General features: G+C 38.4%; 1 protein-coding gene across 1 annotated transcript in view; it reads left to right on the forward strand.

Annotated features, from left to right (window-relative positions):
- Nucleotides 1-19,923, forward strand: part of Kcnu1 (potassium calcium-activated channel subfamily U member 1) — a 161,559-nt gene that overhangs the window by 14,972 nt on the left and 126,664 nt on the right. Inside the window, exons 3-7 of the mRNA XM_021236895.2 lie at nt 10,304-10,365; nt 11,605-11,695; nt 12,793-12,904; nt 14,249-14,324; nt 15,670-15,745. Of these exons, the coding sequence (XP_021092554.2) occupies nt 10,304-10,365; nt 11,605-11,695; nt 12,793-12,904; nt 14,249-14,324; nt 15,670-15,745 (417 nt within the window). The remainder of the gene's footprint in view (nt 1-10,303; nt 10,366-11,604; nt 11,696-12,792; nt 12,905-14,248; nt 14,325-15,669; nt 15,746-19,923) is intronic.

Raw genomic sequence — 19,923 nt, forward strand, 5'->3', positions numbered from 1 at the left:
GTCTATTAAGTCCATTTGTTCAATAGCTTGGTTCAGTTCTAGAATTTCGGTGTTAACTTTTTGTCCATATGATCTGTCTATTTATAATAGTGGGGTATTGAGGTTCCCCACTACAATTGTGTTAGTGCTTATTTGGTTTTTTATGTCCATTAATATTTGTTTTGTATAGTTGGGGACATTCGTATTTGGTACATATATATTTAGGATTGTCATCTCTTCCTCTTGGAATGTTCCCTTCACAAGGATGTAGTGACCATCTTTGTTTCTCAATTAGTTTTTGTTTGAAATCTACTTTGTCTGCAAATAAGATTGCTATGCCTGATTTTTTCTGGGTTCCTGTGGCATGGAGAACTCTTTTCCATCCTTTTACTTTCAGTCTATGAATTTCTTTTGAGTTAGGTATGTTTTATGTATACAGCATACTGCTGGGTTCTTCTTCTTAATCCATTCTGTCAGTCTATTTCTTTTGATTGGTGAATTGAGGCCATTAACATTGATAGATATAATTGATAGATATTGGCTCATCCTTGTCATGATATTTTACTGTTGTTGACTCTTTTATTTCTTATTTTTCTCCCTTTTCCCTTTAGTGTCCTACCTTGCCTGGTGGCTTCCCTCTGTTGGGCCTCATGGAGTTGAGACCTTCATTGTCTTTTTCTAGGATATTGCTTAGAATTGTTTGGAGTACTGGTTTAGTGTTCTTTCTCAGGTGTTCTTTGTTGTGGAAGTATCTAATTTCCCCATTGATTTTTAAAGATAATTTTTCAGGATATAACAATCTAGGTTGGAAATTATTTTCTTTTAGGGCTTGAAATACATCACTGCAGGCTCTCCTTGATTTGAGGGTTTGTGTTGAGAAGTCTGCCGTGATTCTGATGGGCTTTCCTTTGTAGGTGATTTGTTTCTTTTCTCTAACTGCCTGTAGGATTTTGTTCTTCTGTTGGGTTTCTGGGATCTTGAGTGTTATATCTCTAGGTGTACATTTTTTTTGATAGTGACTATTTGGAGTTCTATATCCCTCACTTATCTGTATGTCCAATTCTCTACCTCTGTCTGGGAAGTTTTCTAGTATTAGTTCTGTGAACAGTCTTTTTTAATGTCAGTTGTACTTTCTCCTGTTTTCTCATGGACTCCTATCAGTCTTAAGTTATTCTTCTTTGCATCACCTACCAGCTGCTGGATTGATTAATCATGGTCCCATACTATTTTTAATAAATCTCTGTTTTCATGGTCCTTAACCACAATCCTGTCTTCTATATCCGATATTCTAGCTTCAGATTCCCTTAATAGGCTCTGCATGCTTTCAGTGGAGGTTTTTAATCTCCTGAATATCTGTTTGAATCTGTTTCATGGTTTCCATTTCTTTCTTATGCTGGGCATTCATGGCTTCAAGCATATTTCTGAGCTCATCTATTTTTTCATCTGTTTCTGTTCTAGAACCTCTAATCATGTCTTTCACTCTGTTCACCATCTCTGTAGTTATCTGGAAGATTATTCCTGCTTTGAATTTTTCTAGAGCCTCATGCATCTGTTTTGTTACTTCCTGTGGTATCAGTTCAGGGTGTCCAGGTGGTTGATTATCAGACTTTTCCACCTCATTTCCTCCAGAATTTGCCTTTTGTGGGGTGGAAGTCTGAATTTGTGACTTGATTAAATGTCTTCTCATTTTTGTTTTTGATACTGTCCTTGGTTTAGTTCCTGGGTAGATACTTTAATGTTGCTCATTGTAAGTATCTTTGTTAATGTATTTTGAACACTTATTGAATGATTGCTTCTCAGAGATGTCTTCCATGTATAGCTGGTCTTTAGGTTTTGAGTCTCTAATGGCTCCGAGGCTATATCATTTTCATTATACCAGGAAGGACAACTGATTAGATCAATCACAACTCCTTAGCCCAAGTGATACAATCAGCAACACAGTAGCATCAAGTACCTCTTAGAAAATGACAATTCATGGTAGTTATTAATCTATCACCTTTAACTGTGTGAATTAGATCAAAATCAAGGACCAACCCAACCCAACATATGTTTATAGTGAATAAACTCTTCAATATAGCAACTTTACCCTTCGGAATGGGAAGTCAGAAGGGAGTTGAGGAGGGAGGCATAGGTAAGTAGAAGGATAGGGGAAGGTCAGCAGTGAGGCCTGAGTACATAAGTGAGAGAAGGAAAGAGAAGAAAAGAAAAATAAAGAAGAAATTCGAATTAGGGCCAGAACAGGAACACAAAGGAGGATGAAGAACAATGTGGGACAGCAAGGGAGTGAGGGAGAGAGAGAGAGAAAAGAGAAAAGAAAGAAAAAAGAAAAATCAAAATTTGAAAAGAGTAGCAAAGAAGAAAAAAATTTAAAATAAGAGCAAAAAAAATAGTGATAATTTTGAAAATAACAAATAAAAGATAAAAATGAAGGGCCTCCTTCAGGGTATGTCTCTGCTGTCACAATAGACAATGTGGGCAGCAGTGTGCAGTTATAAGTCAATGAGTCTCAGTAAGCCAGTCACAGACCCTTGAGATTCAGGCAGATTTCTGGCTGCAAGTCCCAAGTTGAGCTTCCTGTCCTCCTGCAGGGTTGAACTGTGCACTGTTCTATTGCAGGTTCCACCTGCCTTTCCCCTGAAGGTAGTCCAAGTTCTGATGGGAGATAATGATCCTCCACCTTAACAAGTACAGTGCTCTGGTGTGCCTTTATTGCAGAGATTCTCTTCACTCTTCCAGTGGGCTTCAGTTTTCATCAGGGAGCCTGAGAGAGGCCCTCTCTCTGTTGTTCACTTCTGCAGCTCAGGACAATGGCCTTTATGTCCCCCTGTGCCTCTGTAGTGTGGAACCAGGTAGCTGCACAGCCATGAGGCCAAAGCAGGGGCAGCGGGGGGCAGGCTCTGTTGTTGCAGGCTGGTGGGCGTGCCAGGGGAGTCTTCACTGTCTCTTGGTCACAAGTGGGTGTTGTCTGCCAGACAGAGCTGGGCTCATTCAGCCTGGGGCACTCTGCCTATGCTTCTCCGAAGGTGGTTGGTGGGCCTGCCTGGGGCGTCCTCACTGGCTCCTCTTTTATGGTATTTCTTATGTGCTTTTTCCCTAGATTTTACTCTCATTTAGGTTTTTTTTCTGTAGATGTACATATTTCATGAGTCACATAAAAAGTAGCTTTATTCATCAATTCATATACTTCATACATATATGCCAGAATGTGACTCTATATATATGTGTGTGTGTGTGTGTGTGTGTGTGTGTGTATATATATATATTCATTTACTATCTTCCTTTTCCTTAATTTCAGAATCCTGTCTTCTTTCTTTCTTTCTTCCTTTTTTTTTCTCACTCCTTCCAGTTTGATACACTGAACCACCAGTTCAGGGTGAGAATTTTCTAATAAATTTTTTCTGCTACCAAACTGCTTCCTTTCATATCACTCCCAAGGTACACCGCAGGCTAAGGGAAGAGAAAGTCAAACATACCCTGAGCCTTTTAGGAGAAGTCTCTAAATGGAAATGCTTCCTCTCTGCAAGGAGATACATTAGTCAGAACTGGCTTGGACTCCAAGGAAGAAAGAAAGAATGAATGGTACACATGCAGCTCAGTCCTTCTGTGATGCCTGGCTTTGAAAGTGAACACCCTTCATTCCAGCAATGGCTCATGTTGTTTCCTGGATCTGAGGGCCCTGGGCTCTTCCTGGCCTCATCCATCTCATCTTCATCTCCTGCTCCTAGTGCTTTGCCTTGACCACAGGTTCTGGTGGCAGGACACTTTCAGCACCTCAGGTGCCAGCTTCTCCCACCTCAGCATCCTTCTGGTCTCCTCCGGCACGTGCTCAGTAATGATCCCGTTGCAAGCCAGGAAGTGGCTGGTGGACGAGGGGCTCAGGGACATAGGAACAGTGGCCACCCATGGGAGGGTGCAGGCACTCTGTCTGCGGTGCTGCAGCAGAGGTGCCACTGCAGCTTTGCCATGCGGGTCTGAAGAGATCTGAGGTAGTACTCTGTTTTCTCTTTTGGCTATCAGGGTGTTAAATGTGCTTGACCTGTGAAGGCATGGTGGGGGCAGCTTGGTGCCCCTGTTTTGCTGACCCCTCCAGCACATGTTTTGCATCTGCATTCTGCTCCACTGCAGGCCTCATGGAGCCTCTACCTTGCCTGGCTTAGCCCTAAGTTGCAGGCCAGCATCGCACGCACCCAGCACGGGTCTCTCCACCCTATGTGGCTTTCTTCATGGCGACAACCACCAAAGAGGCCTCATTACTCCAGTTTCTTGAGTTGTATTTGATTTATAAGAATTTTTCCTTTGAGCATTTCTTTGGGTATATCTTACTTTGACAACGCCCTTACTTTTATTGATAACTAATTTGTGTTTGGTTTTAAATTTTAATTTTGATTTCCTGTTTGATTCATGATCTACTTAGAGAAAGAGGATATGCTTTTATTTTCCCAAAAAAAAGACTTATGTTAGAGATAGAGGGGCAATTTTTACTACTTTGGTAGAAATTTATGGTGTAAAGATGACACTGCTTTTACGCTTTCTACTTTGTGGAATTTATGAGAAATTCTTTGTTGTCTAGTACAAGGTCAATTTTTACTACTATTTAGTGGATTTTTGAAAGAATTTGTTTTAGCTTGTTTGATATACAATATAAGCAACTCTCTCTCTCTCTCTCTCTCTCTCTCTCTCTCTCTCTCTCTATATATATATATATATATATATATCAGTACTGGGGATCAAACTCAGGTTCTTGTGCTTGCAGGGCAGGCAGCGGAACCACTGAGCTAAATCTCCAGCCCTATGTTTATATGTTTTTCATATCCTTAATTATTTGTTGAACGATTAAGTGGGTCATGTCAAAAATCTCCATTTATGACATTTTTGCTTTATTGAATATCTTCCATTTCCAACAGATTTTGGATAATTTATTCTAATATCAATTGTTGCACAAAGTTACTTACTATACCTGCTGGGTTGTTAGTGCCTTTTACCAGTTAGAAATGTCTACTTTTGTTGCATCCAAAGTTGCTCTTGTTTTTTCTAGAATACTTGAGAGCACAATATTAACCTGTGGCAGTGATTTTCCTGCTTTCATTTTATGCATATTTGATTGGGATGTCTTTGCCCAGCTCTCTTTCAGTCTTTTTTTATTTCCTCTTATGTGCACCTCTTGTAAATGTCATGTAGCTGGATTTTTTTTCTTGTATTGATTGTTCTTTAATGCATTTACTTCTTAATTTACCAGGGAAGTTTAATCATTCTCCTTTACTATGATCTGTTTTATTGGTCTTTGGAATATTTAGAAATTGAATTTTCTGGCTAATAGAATATGTAAATATCAGTAGCTTAAATAAACAACTACAAGATCCGTTAATAAAGAAAGGGAGAAGGGGTATAGGATACACAGCCAAGAGCCTTGGCATAGTTTTAATTTCTCATACTACTGGAGGGGCTGAGTGATTGTGGATTTTGAGAAATATGGACTTAAACATTAGCTCCTCCAATTACAAATATATATTCCTGGGTAAGATAAGTTTCTAAATTGGATTTCTTTCATATAATATGAATATAAAGGAGATTGTAATAGCCTTATTAGAATGTTGGAGAGAATTGTATAATACATATAAACACTCAGGACATACCAAGTACTGACAATTGGCTGAAATTTATATTTTTAGTTTACAGGTTTTAATTAATTTTATTTATTTATCGTTATTTTTAAGCCAATGATTCTATTTTAATAGAATAATATAAAAGTCAGGTAAATCAAATTCATTCTTTCTCTGTATTTCTTTGTGCCTCTGCATATTTTATATTTATATTCTCTCTTTTTTTTGTACTGGGGATTGAACTCGGGACATTGTGCTTGCGAAGAAGGAGGCAGCACCACTGAGCTAAAACTCTGGCCCAGTATTCTCTTAAATGATACCTTGAGTATGATTTTCCTACACATCCTCCCTCTTCCTTCCAGGCATAGTTAAACTAATTTGAACATTAGTTCCTGATTGCTGTTGGTTGTGTGTTGGGTGGTGGTGGTTGAGCTTGGGGGAGAGGTAGCAGATGTATAACATTTGGTAAGATTCCTTCTTAATATTTGTAAATTTAAAAGTTAAATTAATCACCAATTTTATTAATTTTATTCTGCAACCTTTTTTCTTACATACTTCATGTTTCTGAATTTTTCTTTCTTCTTTTTCTTTCTTGAGAATTTCTCGAATTTATTTACCAAGGTGGACAGTGTACTTTCTGAATCCTTGAATGTCCAAAATGTTTCTTGCTTACTTTTACAAGTCAACAATGATTTATTTGGGTTTAGAATTCTTGATTTGTCATTCTTTTTCCTAAAGTCTTTATAAATGTTATTTCAATGTGTTCTAGCACTGAAGGCCACACACCAGGTCCTGAACAATTTCCTAGGCTCCAATCCACCCTCTCTTCTTTGCTTTGTAATATCAGGCCAGAACTAATGTGTTGTATTTTCGTTTTGCTTTGGTTTTTAAAAAGAATTTTATCAGTGAATATTAGTTATACAGATAGATGGATCCCATTTTGGCAAATCCATATACATATGTGGACTATTTTATCATTTTTAGCCCTTGGCTCTTCACCCCTCCCTTCCTCATGTTTCCTTCCTCTTATCTACTGTCTTCCAAATACATATATTGCATCATTTATCAGCTGGCTCCTAGTTAGACTGTGTCAATGGGAGTTAGGTACATCAGCTGACAGGAAGCCCAGGGAGGAAGGGAGTTGGTCTTTCTGTGTTTGGTACCTATTCTTCCCAGATTACCCTATTCAATTTTAATACAATAGTAGTAATTGACTCCCTTTCTGGCTCTTGGTTTTCTACCCACTGTGCCAGAAACAGGGTCATAGCATCTCCTCACAGGTCCATTACCTCTCCTCCTAGCCCAAATCCCAACTCCAAAAGGTACCTTCTACTCACTTTTCATATTTCATTTTCGTTGATTTCCCAGTTGCTGGCCACAACTTTTTGCAGTTACCACTACTACAATATCCTCTTTCCTATTCTCCAATCCTATGCAGTCTTTTAGAAATAAACCCCATCCTAAAATGATTGATGCTATTTCTGCTTTCTTTGCTGGATCTTGGCTAATACTGATTATAACTGAGAATCATGAAATCATTCTTATTCCCTTTCCTTTGTTGATGACCTGTTGTTTTGTATTTTCTAATATAGAAGTGTCCTGTGTAGGAAATCTTTCCAAATCTGAAATGTCACTGTGATGTGCCTGTATGTGTATCTTCTTTCCCTGCTTGACAACACTTATCGGGCCTCTTCAACAGCTAAGATTAGTCTTCTCTTCAGGGATCTATTTTTCCCATTGTCTTTAGGTATCACTTTAAAAAATATTTTTTTTATTTTTCTGGAATGCCAGTTTTAATTGTATCTCTTGCATTTAAATTTCTGTGCCCCTGTTAATCATAATTTTCATTTCTATTATTGCCTTTTGATATTGAAGAATTCCTTTATTTATTCCATTTTGCTTTCACCAACATCCTCCTGCTATTCAGTACTCCAATGAGATTTTAATGTTGTCAATTCCATTATCTCCTGACAGTGTTATACCAAATGTCACTAGGGACACTAATTGTAATTTTAAAGCCATTTGCTATGTATTTTGTGTTCACTCTTTTCTGCCAAGTCATTGAATGTATTTTCTCTGCGTGCAATTCACATTGTCTTGAACTTCTCATGAACTGGCAATTTCTATGGTCTGCTGATATTCATAAATAAAAGTTAGAGTATTCAGAGTGTCCCTTTTCAACTGCATTTGTCATTTCTTCTGAAGATACCTACTGCTATCTACTAACAAAATGGGATTTTTAAAAGCAATTTCCTGTGTGTTTCCCTACAAAGAAAAACATGTTAATACTGTGATCAGCAACTCAAAATGAGGGTTTTGGGCCAGGACTCCAAATCTTCATACTGTGTTTTCCTGTGTTCCATAGCCAAGACCTCCTGTGGCCTGAGGGTTTATCCCCAGCTGGCTCTGCCTGTGGGCTCCATCTCCAATCCACAGCCCCCAAGCCTCAGAAGCAGGTTCTCTACCCACCTGTATAGCTAGATCTTCCAGATTTTGCACCTCTAACCCAAGAGACACTTCTAGGCCCTTTCAGACTTACCTCACACTTCTCCTGACTCACTGATCAGCCTCTATAGGAGGGTAGTGACCAAGGTCTTCTTGTGGTTTCGTGTACAGTGTACTGTCTGTTTTGTATTATTCCTTGGTAACTTTCTTTGAGTTTGTGGCTTGAGGTCGAGAGTCAATAAAACTAATTTTTTTCTTCTTTTATATATTTACTTTTTTTGTCATATTTGTGGTTTGCTGGTGGCCCTGCCACCATCTTTCCAGAATTCTATATTTGAGTCTCTTATGAAATTTACTAAGAGAGGAAAAATTATACTCATCTGTAAAGATAAGAAAATGATTTCATGAAAAGTACTAATGATTATCAATATGTTGATATTACTTATATGTGGATATATCTCCACTCCAAGTAGCTTTTCTGAACTTCAGACTGTATTTCTAACTGAATATCTGCACAAGATACTCAAACTTAGTATTAGCTCAAACACCACTTATGTAAATACTAAAATGGAACTCATGATAAGAATTCAGATTCCAAGAAAATAGATGCAGATACTTCTCCTGTTTTGAATGAACTACAACATTTCAACCTGCAAACAAGTGGGGGGAAAATTATGAGTGGATGCTCTTGGCATCTTACATAGTTGTGTGTAAATTAGAAAGAGTTGAAATTAAAGAAGAACTTTTAAACAAGGTATGCTGTTGCAGAGGTGTGGGAGTCTCTGAGATAATCTGTCTTTAGGATGTTTGTTGAGCCAAAGAATGTTTGGGTGTTTCCATGGGCTACTTACGGGCCACAGGAGTGACCCTGATGTCACCTGATTAAGTAGGTACCTGGGTGGGGAAAGCCTGCGGCAGAGAATAGCAGTAAAAGGAGTACTGAGAAGAGTTGTGGGCAACCAGTAAGGCCAAATGCAGTATGTGTCACCCAAATCAAAAGAACCGCAAATGGGACTCTTAGCTATTAAGCATTATCAAGATTGAAACTGCTCTGCTCCTTCTGCTTGCATTTCTGATCTCCTTGACTTTCATCCCATTTTATTTCTTAGCATTTATTTTCTAACATATCATATATTAGCATATTAATTATCTTTATCATGAAGACTCTTAGCTCCATGAGAACAAGACTCTTGCACTGATGAGCAGAATTCTACCTGGGTCATGAGAGGAGCTAAACAAATATTCATTGGACTAGAATAGGAGTTGAAGTGACACCTACAGAGAGCAGTAAGACCTCTTATGAAAGTAAACATTGGACATTCTTCCTGCCACAACCTCCCCTTTTTTCATTTCTCACACTGGCCTACAGTTCTGGAGAGGACAGAAGCAAGCTAGGCAGTGGGAAACTATGAATAAAACCCCCCAAAAAATTAATAGAAAAAAATCTGACTCCTCCTCCAGTATAAACTGCATAGTCAAGGAACATCTAAACTGGAAGGAAGTGGAACTTCATTTACAAATAAGATTCCTAGTGTTCTCATTGGAATTGTATTGAACTGAACATAGTAAAACGCTAGATGGTTTGGAAACTAGAAATAAGTGAAGAAATGTTTGAGTTCCCATACTTGACTTGAAAAATATCATGGAAGCTGTCAGAGTTCATCCAAAAAAATTGAGGACATTGAATGGACAGTTTCCTGGTTATTACACAACTCATTTCTTAGACTGGACTCACTCATATGTTAAAAGCACTCGCACTCATTTGCTCCTCATTTGCAACCCTTTCCCCACTGCAACGTTCAGACTGTTCATGGGGGTTGACATACTTGTAACTGTTTCTTCTATCAAGGCAGTTCAAACCAATAGCACCCATTTTCCAGCATGCAATAAAATGCACAACATATGTTAATCACATAATAATGGTCAGTAAGCCCTAGGAGTAGCAGCCAGGAGAAACTGTTTATTCTGAAGTACATGAAATTGAAAATTAGGTAAGTAAAGCAGGTACATGTTCATTGAGTGGAAGCTCCAATTCATTTTTCTGGAACAGATGAATGAATGCTAGCATAAATTAATGTGTGAATAAATGTCTACTCATATGTAGACAAAGTAAAAATAGAAAATACATTTTTCCCTTCCCCTTTCTGTAAAAATAAATATTCATGATAAAATATATTTCAATTTATTTTAAAAAGAGAAACAGTTTTGTTGGTTTTTATTTATTTTCCATAACAATAGAATGGGTTTGCACATTCATTCCTGTTTTCGTTTGTTTTCAGGTGATCCTTGTCTTTGTTCTAAGCATTGGGTCTCTTATAATCTATTTCGTCAATTCTTCTGAGTGAGTAAAGTCCTCAATCATTTTTGTCTGCTATATCAGTAACTTACCAAGCTACTCTGAAATTTTCTCCTCAGGGTATTGTGTAATATATATCCAGCAACACATGTACACATGTGCAGGCTTGCGAAAGTGTAAGCGTTTAGTTGCCCCACCAGGCACTAAACCAAGTTCTGGAGAAATGCATGTGTTTCCCCTGCACCCTGCCAGCCTGCCTTGCTGGAGTCAGCTGGGGTGAAAAGATTTACCTCAAAGGTTCTGAGGCTCCATGTCTTCAGCTGTCAGCTCCACAAGGGCTGCTTCAGAAGGCTTTCAGGTTCCTCAGGCATTGAAGGGGAACTTCTGTATTCTGATCAGAGCTTCTCATGAGCCTCCCAGAACTCTGGATGGATTTGAGAATAGATAAAGCCAAACCTCACCTGTGGTAACAGAGCAGAATGCTCTCTGCTTTCCTCCAAAAGCGTTCCCTCCTTGCAGTGCAGTGTTGGGGGAGTCTTTTGGACTGAAATCAGTCTAAGGTGAGCTCCATGTCAATCCTTTAGGAATTTGATTAATTCCAGCTGAGATTAACTTAGGATTTACAGGGCCTCAAGAGCAAGGCAACTAAATTAGGTGCAGTGGCACACTCTTATAAAGCCAGCTTCTAGAGAGGCTGAGGCAGGACGATAACAAATTCGAAGCCAACCTGGTCAATTCAGAGAGACTGTCTCACACACACACACACACACACACACACACACACACACGAAGCATACCATGGAGTGGAGGGGTGAAAATGTAGCTCAGGTAACTGTAGATATCCTAAGGAAACTGGCAGTCTTTGCTTTGTAAACTCCTAACAGATCTTTTAGGAATTTTTCTTTGATTTGGTCAAATCAATCCATCTGACCTACAGCAAAAAGATACAGAAGCTAAAATACTGACTGGATAGATGAACTTGAAAACCAAGGAGAAATATGTAATCTCTACAGCTCTAAATACCCACTGAAAAAAATTGAAATGGGACAGTGATGATGGGAAATTTTCTGTTATTTTGTGCCCCATGGGTGGTCCAAGGGTTTTGTTTATGCATAGCTCTACTCCAAAGAGAAAGGTAATTTCCTTCAGCTCTCAATTTAAGTGTCTGAATTGACCATTGGTAGTGAATAAATAGAAAATTGCATACTTTTTCCCTATATTTGTCCTTTATAGACATGGCATTTAAACGTTCACCTTTACACACTGTGCTTATTTCTTTTCCAGCCCTGTTGGAAGTTGTTCTTCATATGAAGACAAAACCATCTCCATTGATTTGACTTTCAATGCTTTCTTTAGTTTCTATTTTGGATTGAGAGTAAGTACCTATGGAAAGTGGAAGAAAACACGCAAACCCAACTGGAGTAATATATAGACCAGTGTGTCCCTCAGTTACACAATCTGCCTAAATTATCAGGTTTAAAAGGTAGTCTGTGTGTTGTTAAGAAAACTCCTCTCTCTCTCTCTCTCTCTCTCTCTCTCTCGCACTGGAAGCTGTAAACCAAGGCCATCACAAATAAAACCTACTTTTTTTAAATACACAATAACTTCATTATTGACTTACTGACTACCACAAAGGAAGCTTTACTAGTAATCCCAAGGTAGTAGATCTAGAATGGCAAGTCTCTGAAGATGTCACAGGTTCTACTAATGGCATATGTAGCATCTTAACTGTACAAAATATTTTTGTATTTTTGCTTCACTTTTCATCTATTAATGAACTCTCTTATTCCAATGACATTTAGTAAGTCCTTATTTTAGATCTATATTTTAGTGTATTAATCCATTCCATGCTTGTGGGAGGCTATTTGTATCCATATATCTATATGTCTACTTATATTTTATAGAGAGGGGCATATCTCATATACATCTCATATACATATATGTATACACATGTATGTGCACATGTATGGTATGTAGTTCTGTGATCTTCCTTTAAAATTCATCCTACTACACTGACCATCAAATTCTTTTTATAGGAGCAGACTCTCCTTCCTGGAAATCTGGTTTTCTTAATCTAAGCAGGGAAACTCATAAACACAGATCATGATCAGCAATCTTTTAGAGAGCTGTACCTTTTTCATTGGAGATCATCTTAAATCATATACCTTCATTGCTCACAAATAAGATATAACTACATATATACACACACATATCTGTTCTAAGAACAGAAAAGTCAAAAGTGTTTATTCTGAAGGGAGAGAGTTAGTATACAGTATTAATTGAACACTCATTAAAGATACAATATTTGTATATATTTACAGGATTACATGAGTTTTGCATATGCATAAAATAGACTAATAGCAAAACTTGAGGTGATGAATGAAATGTAGCTTTAAAAAATGCCATCATTGTGTTCACTTTGAAATTTTTGAGGGTAGCAGAATTTTCAGTGTTCTGTTTTCATTTTTATAGTTTTTGGCAGCTGATGACAAGATCAAGTTCTGGCTGGAGATGAATTCTCTTGTAGACATTTTTACCATTCCCCCAACATTTATTTCTTACTACTTGAAGAGTAATTGGCTAGGTAAGTGTGTGTGTAAAATCTGTAGCAATATATAAAACAAAATGTAAAACCCTCAACATGCATTTATAAGTATTCTTCATTTTTTCTTAGTGTCTGGCTGTCACTTTAAAAAACCTCTCCCTTTGGCTATCTTTTTTTTACTATATCAGAAACCATTTTTTGACCTCAACACCAGAAACTGCACCTGGCACATGGTAGGTGTTCCGCAGTTGTTCATGGAAAGGCTGCACCAACTATCTGGGAGGTGCAGCTCAGTAACCTATCCCTACAGCACCTTTATGTTGGGATCCCACATGGGCTGGGATGAAAGTTTTCTCCTTTTAAAAAAGCAGATCATCATATCTACACATGCTCAGATGTGTTAGAAAGGTGTTCAGTTGTTCTGTATTTTAGGTGGATGTGTGGACAGTGTGCTGGCACTGGGTAACTGTCCTAGTCATGTGCTTGTCATCAGAGCATAATACCCAACACCCGCAGCTTCAAGAAGGACAGGTTTATTTCAGCTCATGGTATTTAGAGGAGTCAGACTACAGTTGGATGGCCCCAAGGCAGGAAGGGCATGGTGAAAGTATCTGCAAAGGAAACCTGCTCAAGTCATGGTGACAGGAAGCAGAGGGTGAAGGAAGGAATCAAGGAGGGAGATACACACTTCCAGGTCACATCCCAGCAATGGCTTGTAATCAGGACCCACCTCCTTCCCGCACACTCACTGGAGTGTGCTGAACTCATGAGAGCAGGAATCAACTGATGAGCATAGCACTCCCGATCCAGTCCCTTCCACATGCATGAGCATTCTGGAGGACATTCCAGAGCCAAACCGTAACACTAGCTTTGAATATTTTGCTGTAATTTTATATTTTTACTTTTGTCTATGAAGTACATAGCAGTTCTATTTCTATTATTAATCACAAAATAAATAAACATTGCAGAACAACGTATCATAGAAATTGGATAATCAGGAGTTTAGGTGGTTCATGGAAAATTTTCTTTAAATTCTAAAGAAGAATTGGATAGAGCAGACAATAGTTCTTATTATAGCCAAGGCATGCTTCAACATGCTTTAGATTAACACTACAATTGTTTAAGGTATGATTATAATTCTTATTTCACAGATGATGACCTGTAGAAGTAAGGGTATTATTGCCTTAGGTGGCAATAGCTAGTAACAGTTAAGGCCAGGATTTGAACTTCAGTTCATGTACTTAAACTTATACCATTAAACATACTAGATTAGAACACTCAGGGGAAAACGAATGTCTGAGACCTGAACTGTGTTGTAATTCAGGCCGTTCTTGGGAGTGACCCTTCACATTTGGCAGCTCTCTCCTTTTGATTGCTCTATAGGTTTAAGGTTCCTAAGAGCTTTGCGGCTTCTAGAACTCCCTCAAATACTGCAAATTCTACAAGCCATCAAGACCAGGTAAGTGCCAGCTTTTTCTGCTTACTTAGTAGTTCAGATTAAGAAATGAAAATGTTATCTAGATCCAAATTTCACTCATGCCTCATCAGAATTTCCTTGCTACAATTGAAAAATCCCTCAGTGTCCCCGATGCTCTCATTTATTTTTCCCTACATATTACTTTGCACACTAGGTCAAAATCTTTAAATCATTTCAGACACATTGTTTATCTTTGTTTTATAAAGCCACAGAGTGTAAGTCCATTTGGGTTTTAACTCTAGGTCCCTCTACCAATATGTATGTACATATATACATACGTACATACATACCTCAAATCAATCAGCCAATTCAGAAGCTTTGTTTCTTCACATTTGTTTTTATCATTGTGTCTCTCCTGGCTAGTAAGACATTTGTCTTCAGGTTTGAGAGTGTAACACAATTCCTTTGAGCACGAGAAGTGCCCAGTACACAAATCGAGCCTTAGGCTAAAGGTGTAGCTCAGTGGTAGAGTCTAGCAGGTGGAAGGTGCTCAGTTCATCTCTAGCCAAAAAAAAAGGTCACTTCAGTTTCTCCAAAAGGAAACAGCAAAGCTCCAAACCACTTCTAAGCACCAGTACCTCCAAAGTTCCAAACAGTTTATTCTGTTAGCCACTCAAACTCTTTACACTTCTGCATTTTCATTAGAAGTATCAAATATCACCAGATGGATTTCACTGCCTAGTGTTTGTGCATCATGGAGAAATTGGGGTAGAAGAGGTCATTCTGGCTTGAGAAGTGGCCTTGCCTGAAAGCCGCAAAGATGTTAGCTAAACTCTAGGGCTTTCTTTTGATGACAAAAGCACTTCTGATCTTTTCAAACCCTTAAACCCCTGTTATGAGGTCAGCAATCTGAGTAACTCTACATTTCTGTGAGCTACTCAGCATTCCATTTTACAAGCTACTCCCTAGACTCCTGGCACAGTGCAGTTTGTATAATTACCTTAGACAACATAATGGCTCATTAAATTTATCTTATGTTGACCTACATATTGTATAATTTTAAAGCGATGTCATACCAGGCTAGTGAATGTCACAGCAAAATCTACAATTTTCGAAGAAGTATGTATGACCAGCCGAGTTTTAGAGCTGTGTGTCTCAGAGGCTAAAGCCTGTAAAAATCAGGCAGAGGACCCTATCACATTGCAGACCGGCAGGTGAGGGCGAGGACAGGAATCCCCTTTCTCATAATCTCCTAGGAAACATCACTTCCAGTCCATGAAACCCTGCTTTGGGAAGCAAGGCGGGAAGATCTTAGAGGATGAGGTGTCTGTAGTTGTGGAACCTGCTTGAGGATATCCAACAGTGCTTTTTTTGTTTCTTCCTGTAGTAATTCGGTGAAGTTTTCCAAACTGTTATCGATATTTCTCAGTACCTGGTTCACTGCGGCAGGATTCATTCACTTGGTAAGCGTCTCATCACCATCCCACGTCCCCAGTGAGCATCTTCCTCTGAAAACTGGAGACCTGTGGAGACCGGAAATTTAACTTCTCCCTTCCTCTCTCTAGATTTTCTTCCACCATCCCATTTATGATACATATGTGTCTCCGATAACATCAGAAGTTCTTTGTTTCTCTTCCACCTTTCAAAATCTGCTCTGAGAGAAAGACCTAATGAGGTCTAAGGTATAAGGAATAGGTAGAATCTACTGCTAAGGCTTCGTGGAGGTTTGGGGATCCTGGAGTTAAAATATATATTTACATAATAAGACACTAACTGAATAAAGGCAAACTATGGGTGTGGCTCAGTGGTAGAGCCTTTTCCCAGCATGTACATGGTCCTGAGTTCAATACCCAGCACTGAGGAAAAAAAAGGAAAGAAAGAAAGAAAGAAAGAGGAAAGAAAGAAAGGAAGGAAGGAAGGAAGGAGAGAAAGAAAGAAAGAAAGAAAGAGAAAGAAAGAAAGAGAAAGAAAGAAAGAAAGAAAGAAAGAAAGAAAGAAAGAAAGAAAGAAAGAGAAAGAAAGAAAGAGAGGCAGTTAAAGAATTTCAGACTTCTGTAGAGCTGGATAGTTGTAAGGGAGGAGGTGCTGCTGGTGTTGAGAGACAGGCTCTGGGCCTCGCTGACTCTCCTGAAATTGTACACCTCGCTGCATCCTTTGCTTAGGGAAAGGCTAGCTCCTATCTCACATCAAGAGCAGCGCAGTGAATGGCTTTCAGTAACAGGAAAGGAACTCCTGAACTTTACTGCTTGCAGACAGTTATGGAGCAGTCATTACAAACCAGGGTCACTGAATAGGATATTAAAAATCTGCAGAACCCTTTGAGAATAAAACCAAACCAAACAAAATACAGCAGACATTCCTTTGACTTATCTCTCAGGTTTAATTAAAACAATAATAATTTTTAAAGAAAATAACTTACCATCCTTAGTCTATCAAGAAAAAGGTCAAATACTAAATGAAATTAAGATAAACGTTTCAAGGAACATGAACCAGCTCCGCCCCTCCTCCACATTCCAGAAGGAGAAAGACTATTTTTTCTGAAGAGGTGCCACAGAGGAAGGCAGATTCCTCAGTTTAGAGGGCTGAAGCTTGAGTCCTGAGGTATCCAGGGGAGAAGGAATCACCAGTGTCCCTATAGGGACTGTTGATCTTGTCCCCAGAGCTAGGAAAGAAGCCATTATGCCCTCTTCTGCCTTCAATAGCAGTTTGAATGAGAGGGTCTCAGGCTTACTATAGCATACAAGCATATTTTATTTGACCTCATTATATTTTTATTTTGTTTTCTGTTTTTAATTAGTTGCTAAGTTTTACAGATAACTCATGTAAAAACCTGGATTTCTGATTTCTTTGGGAAAATTATTACAAGAGTCTGGCACCTCTACTCTCCCCAGGCCTGTAAGAATCATAGCTGAAGAGTAGCTGCTTCCTGTGTATGGCCTCTGCCTGCCCCACTACTCACTGAACTCTTGCTCTGTCCCTCTGAGCACAAGAGCATGTGTCCTACTGGACATGCAGTCTCCTGAGCAAGGCCACGCTGGTGAGGATGCCTATAGGAAGGGAGCAGCAGTCAGATGGCTCCTGAACTAATGGGCTCTGCTTTGAGCCACACTAATTTCCACAATATGAACAAACCCACAAGAAACAAACCCCAAAGTAAAGGAAAGAGTAGGTTTTGTTGAAAGCATATTTGAAATGCAAACCAAAATAAAAGCCACAATGGTCCCAAATCATTATCTTCCCATACTCACAGTACTCTTCAACTAAAGTTGATACCACTCAAAGGTTGGCATTAACTAGAAAAGAATCAATATGGTGCCTAAGCATGAATTCTGCCCCAAATTACAAGGACAGAGGTGGAGGGCAGAGAGATACCAGTATGACAGTAGTCACATAATATAATAGCTATAGAACCAAGACCTACAATATAATTTGCCAAAGGGAACAAAGAAAAAGTTAAGAAAAAGCCTTCCATATTTGAAGAATTCAAACGAGTCTTTTTTAAAAGCCTAAAATGATCCTTCTAAGACTAAACATTTCCAAACAAAAGGATACAAAAAAGACACCAGAAAGATATTTGAAAATAAAGCTTTGCTTCTGTCAGTCAACAGGTATACTGTATTCCAGGTAAAATGACCCTCTATTATTAATCCCAGCTGTCTTTTAGAGCAGTTACTGACCTTCAAGGATAATGAAGAGAACCCAAGGAGAACAACCAAGGCCCATAGAAGGGGAAAAAAGAAAATAGCCTTGGATTTCCTGGGTGTATTGATCAATATTTGATGATAAAGAAGTGCCTACATGATGCACCTTTGAAAGGAAATACAACCTGTCTGGTCACAATAAGCATGCAAGGCAAAACGGGACACATGAGCCCCCTTTTGAAATGTAGCTTGATAAAACCCAGCAGCCACAAAGGAAAAGAATCAAAACTAAGAATTCAAAATGAACAAGCCATGGTCAAAACTAGTGAATATACTTGTAATACAGATGACATGACCGGGGTCATTATGGCTACAGACTAAGATGTGCACCCACAATGTCAATGTAATGTAAGGAATGGAAAAACTAGTGGGGGGTGAGAGGATATAGATGAGTAACTTTATATCCTCCTCCTTTATAGTATATTGTGCATTAAAGTTCAAATGTAAAGTTTAAAAACATGAAATTTAGTTTTGATATATGGAGTTAAACTAATGATTTAGCACTATAGCACTGGCCATACTCCTTTATCTTAACTTATTACCCCCATTTTGGGCCAAGGGGTTGATGCTGGCTTGGCTAAGAGGAGCAGCTGAGGGAAAAGATGGACCTGATGAAGGCACCCACTCTCTTCTCCTAGGAGCTACGAGTGGTTTACAGAGGTGCTGGGTAAGCCGGAAGGAATTGGGAGTGCTGAAGTTCCTCTCTGACTCCCAAAGATAGTGAGTTAAGCCTTATTTGCAGGCTGAAATCAACTTAACTTTAGTCTTTACAACATTTTATTCAGGGAGATTATTAAAGCCTTGTTGTAAGATGTTATAAAAGAGGCTATGGGGTTTTAGCCTCAAGGAAACTGTCCCAAAATATTATGGGATTCAAATCTGTGTGAATTGAACTTGGTTTATTTTTATGACATGTTATCATCTTAAAATAAGGCAACAACAGAAGTCAGTGGAAACAGATTAATACACTGTGTAAAAATATTTACTGTTAACTTTGGGAGGAAAGTACAGGTATACAAGCCCTTTCCTATTTTGTAGGGAGGGATTATAGGGATCTACACTCTCAAATCACCCATTAAATTTAGAAAACAGATCACATTTGTTATTTCACTTTAAAAAAGTGATCAAAACCATTTTTAATTTCCATAACAGTTCTTAACAACATAAAAAGCCTCCTTTCCCCCAGAAATCCCCAACATTTCATCATTTTTGTTGCTAAGTGGAAATGGACAGCATCTATGGAAGCTATGGAGAAAAATCTCCAAAAATAGGAAAGTTATATGTAAATATATACTGGTGAATTGTAAGTATCTATTATACACTATATAATATATTATAGAATATTTTATATAAAACAAATTTATATATAATTTGAATACAAATGAGTATTATTCCATTTATTTAATATGAAATTGATAATATGATAAATTTAATTTCCTTAATATGTGAAGACTCAGAGGGAAAATCCTTAAGGAAAATGCTTTTCTGGTTTTTCTAATCATGAAAAATTTTTGCATGGATGAGAGAAATAACTTGAAACACTTGTTTGTTTTTCCTTAGACACTAGTATTCATATGCTTAAGCTCACTGAAATAAAGTGCTCAGCTTCTTTCCTTAACGATGTTCCTGAGGTGGTTAGAAAATGAGAATGAGTGGCAACTGCTCAGTCTGAGAGCTGTGAGAGTCCCTGGAGTGTTAGGGTGCAGGGAGAGAAGGGGCCAGCCAGCCCCTGTGGAGTGATCCGAATGCTGGCCACAAGCCGTGTCTCCCTCTCAGATTTCAGCAATAATCACAATTAAGAAAACCGAGGTTTTCCAACCACAGCTTGCAATTTGCAACATCTTCACAGCAGCCTGAGAATTGGTTTGTTTTGAATTGAATGAAGTGACATTGTTCCAACAGTTTGCCTATTCTTTCTAACCTATCTCTTCTGTTCTATT

Source organism: Heterocephalus glaber, unplaced genomic scaffold (assembly GCF_053883595.1).
Source record: "Heterocephalus glaber isolate CG9 unplaced genomic scaffold, H.glaber_assembly_v1.0 deba00001461, whole genome shotgun sequence".
NCBI lineage: Eukaryota > Metazoa > Chordata > Mammalia > Rodentia > Bathyergidae > Heterocephalus > Heterocephalus glaber.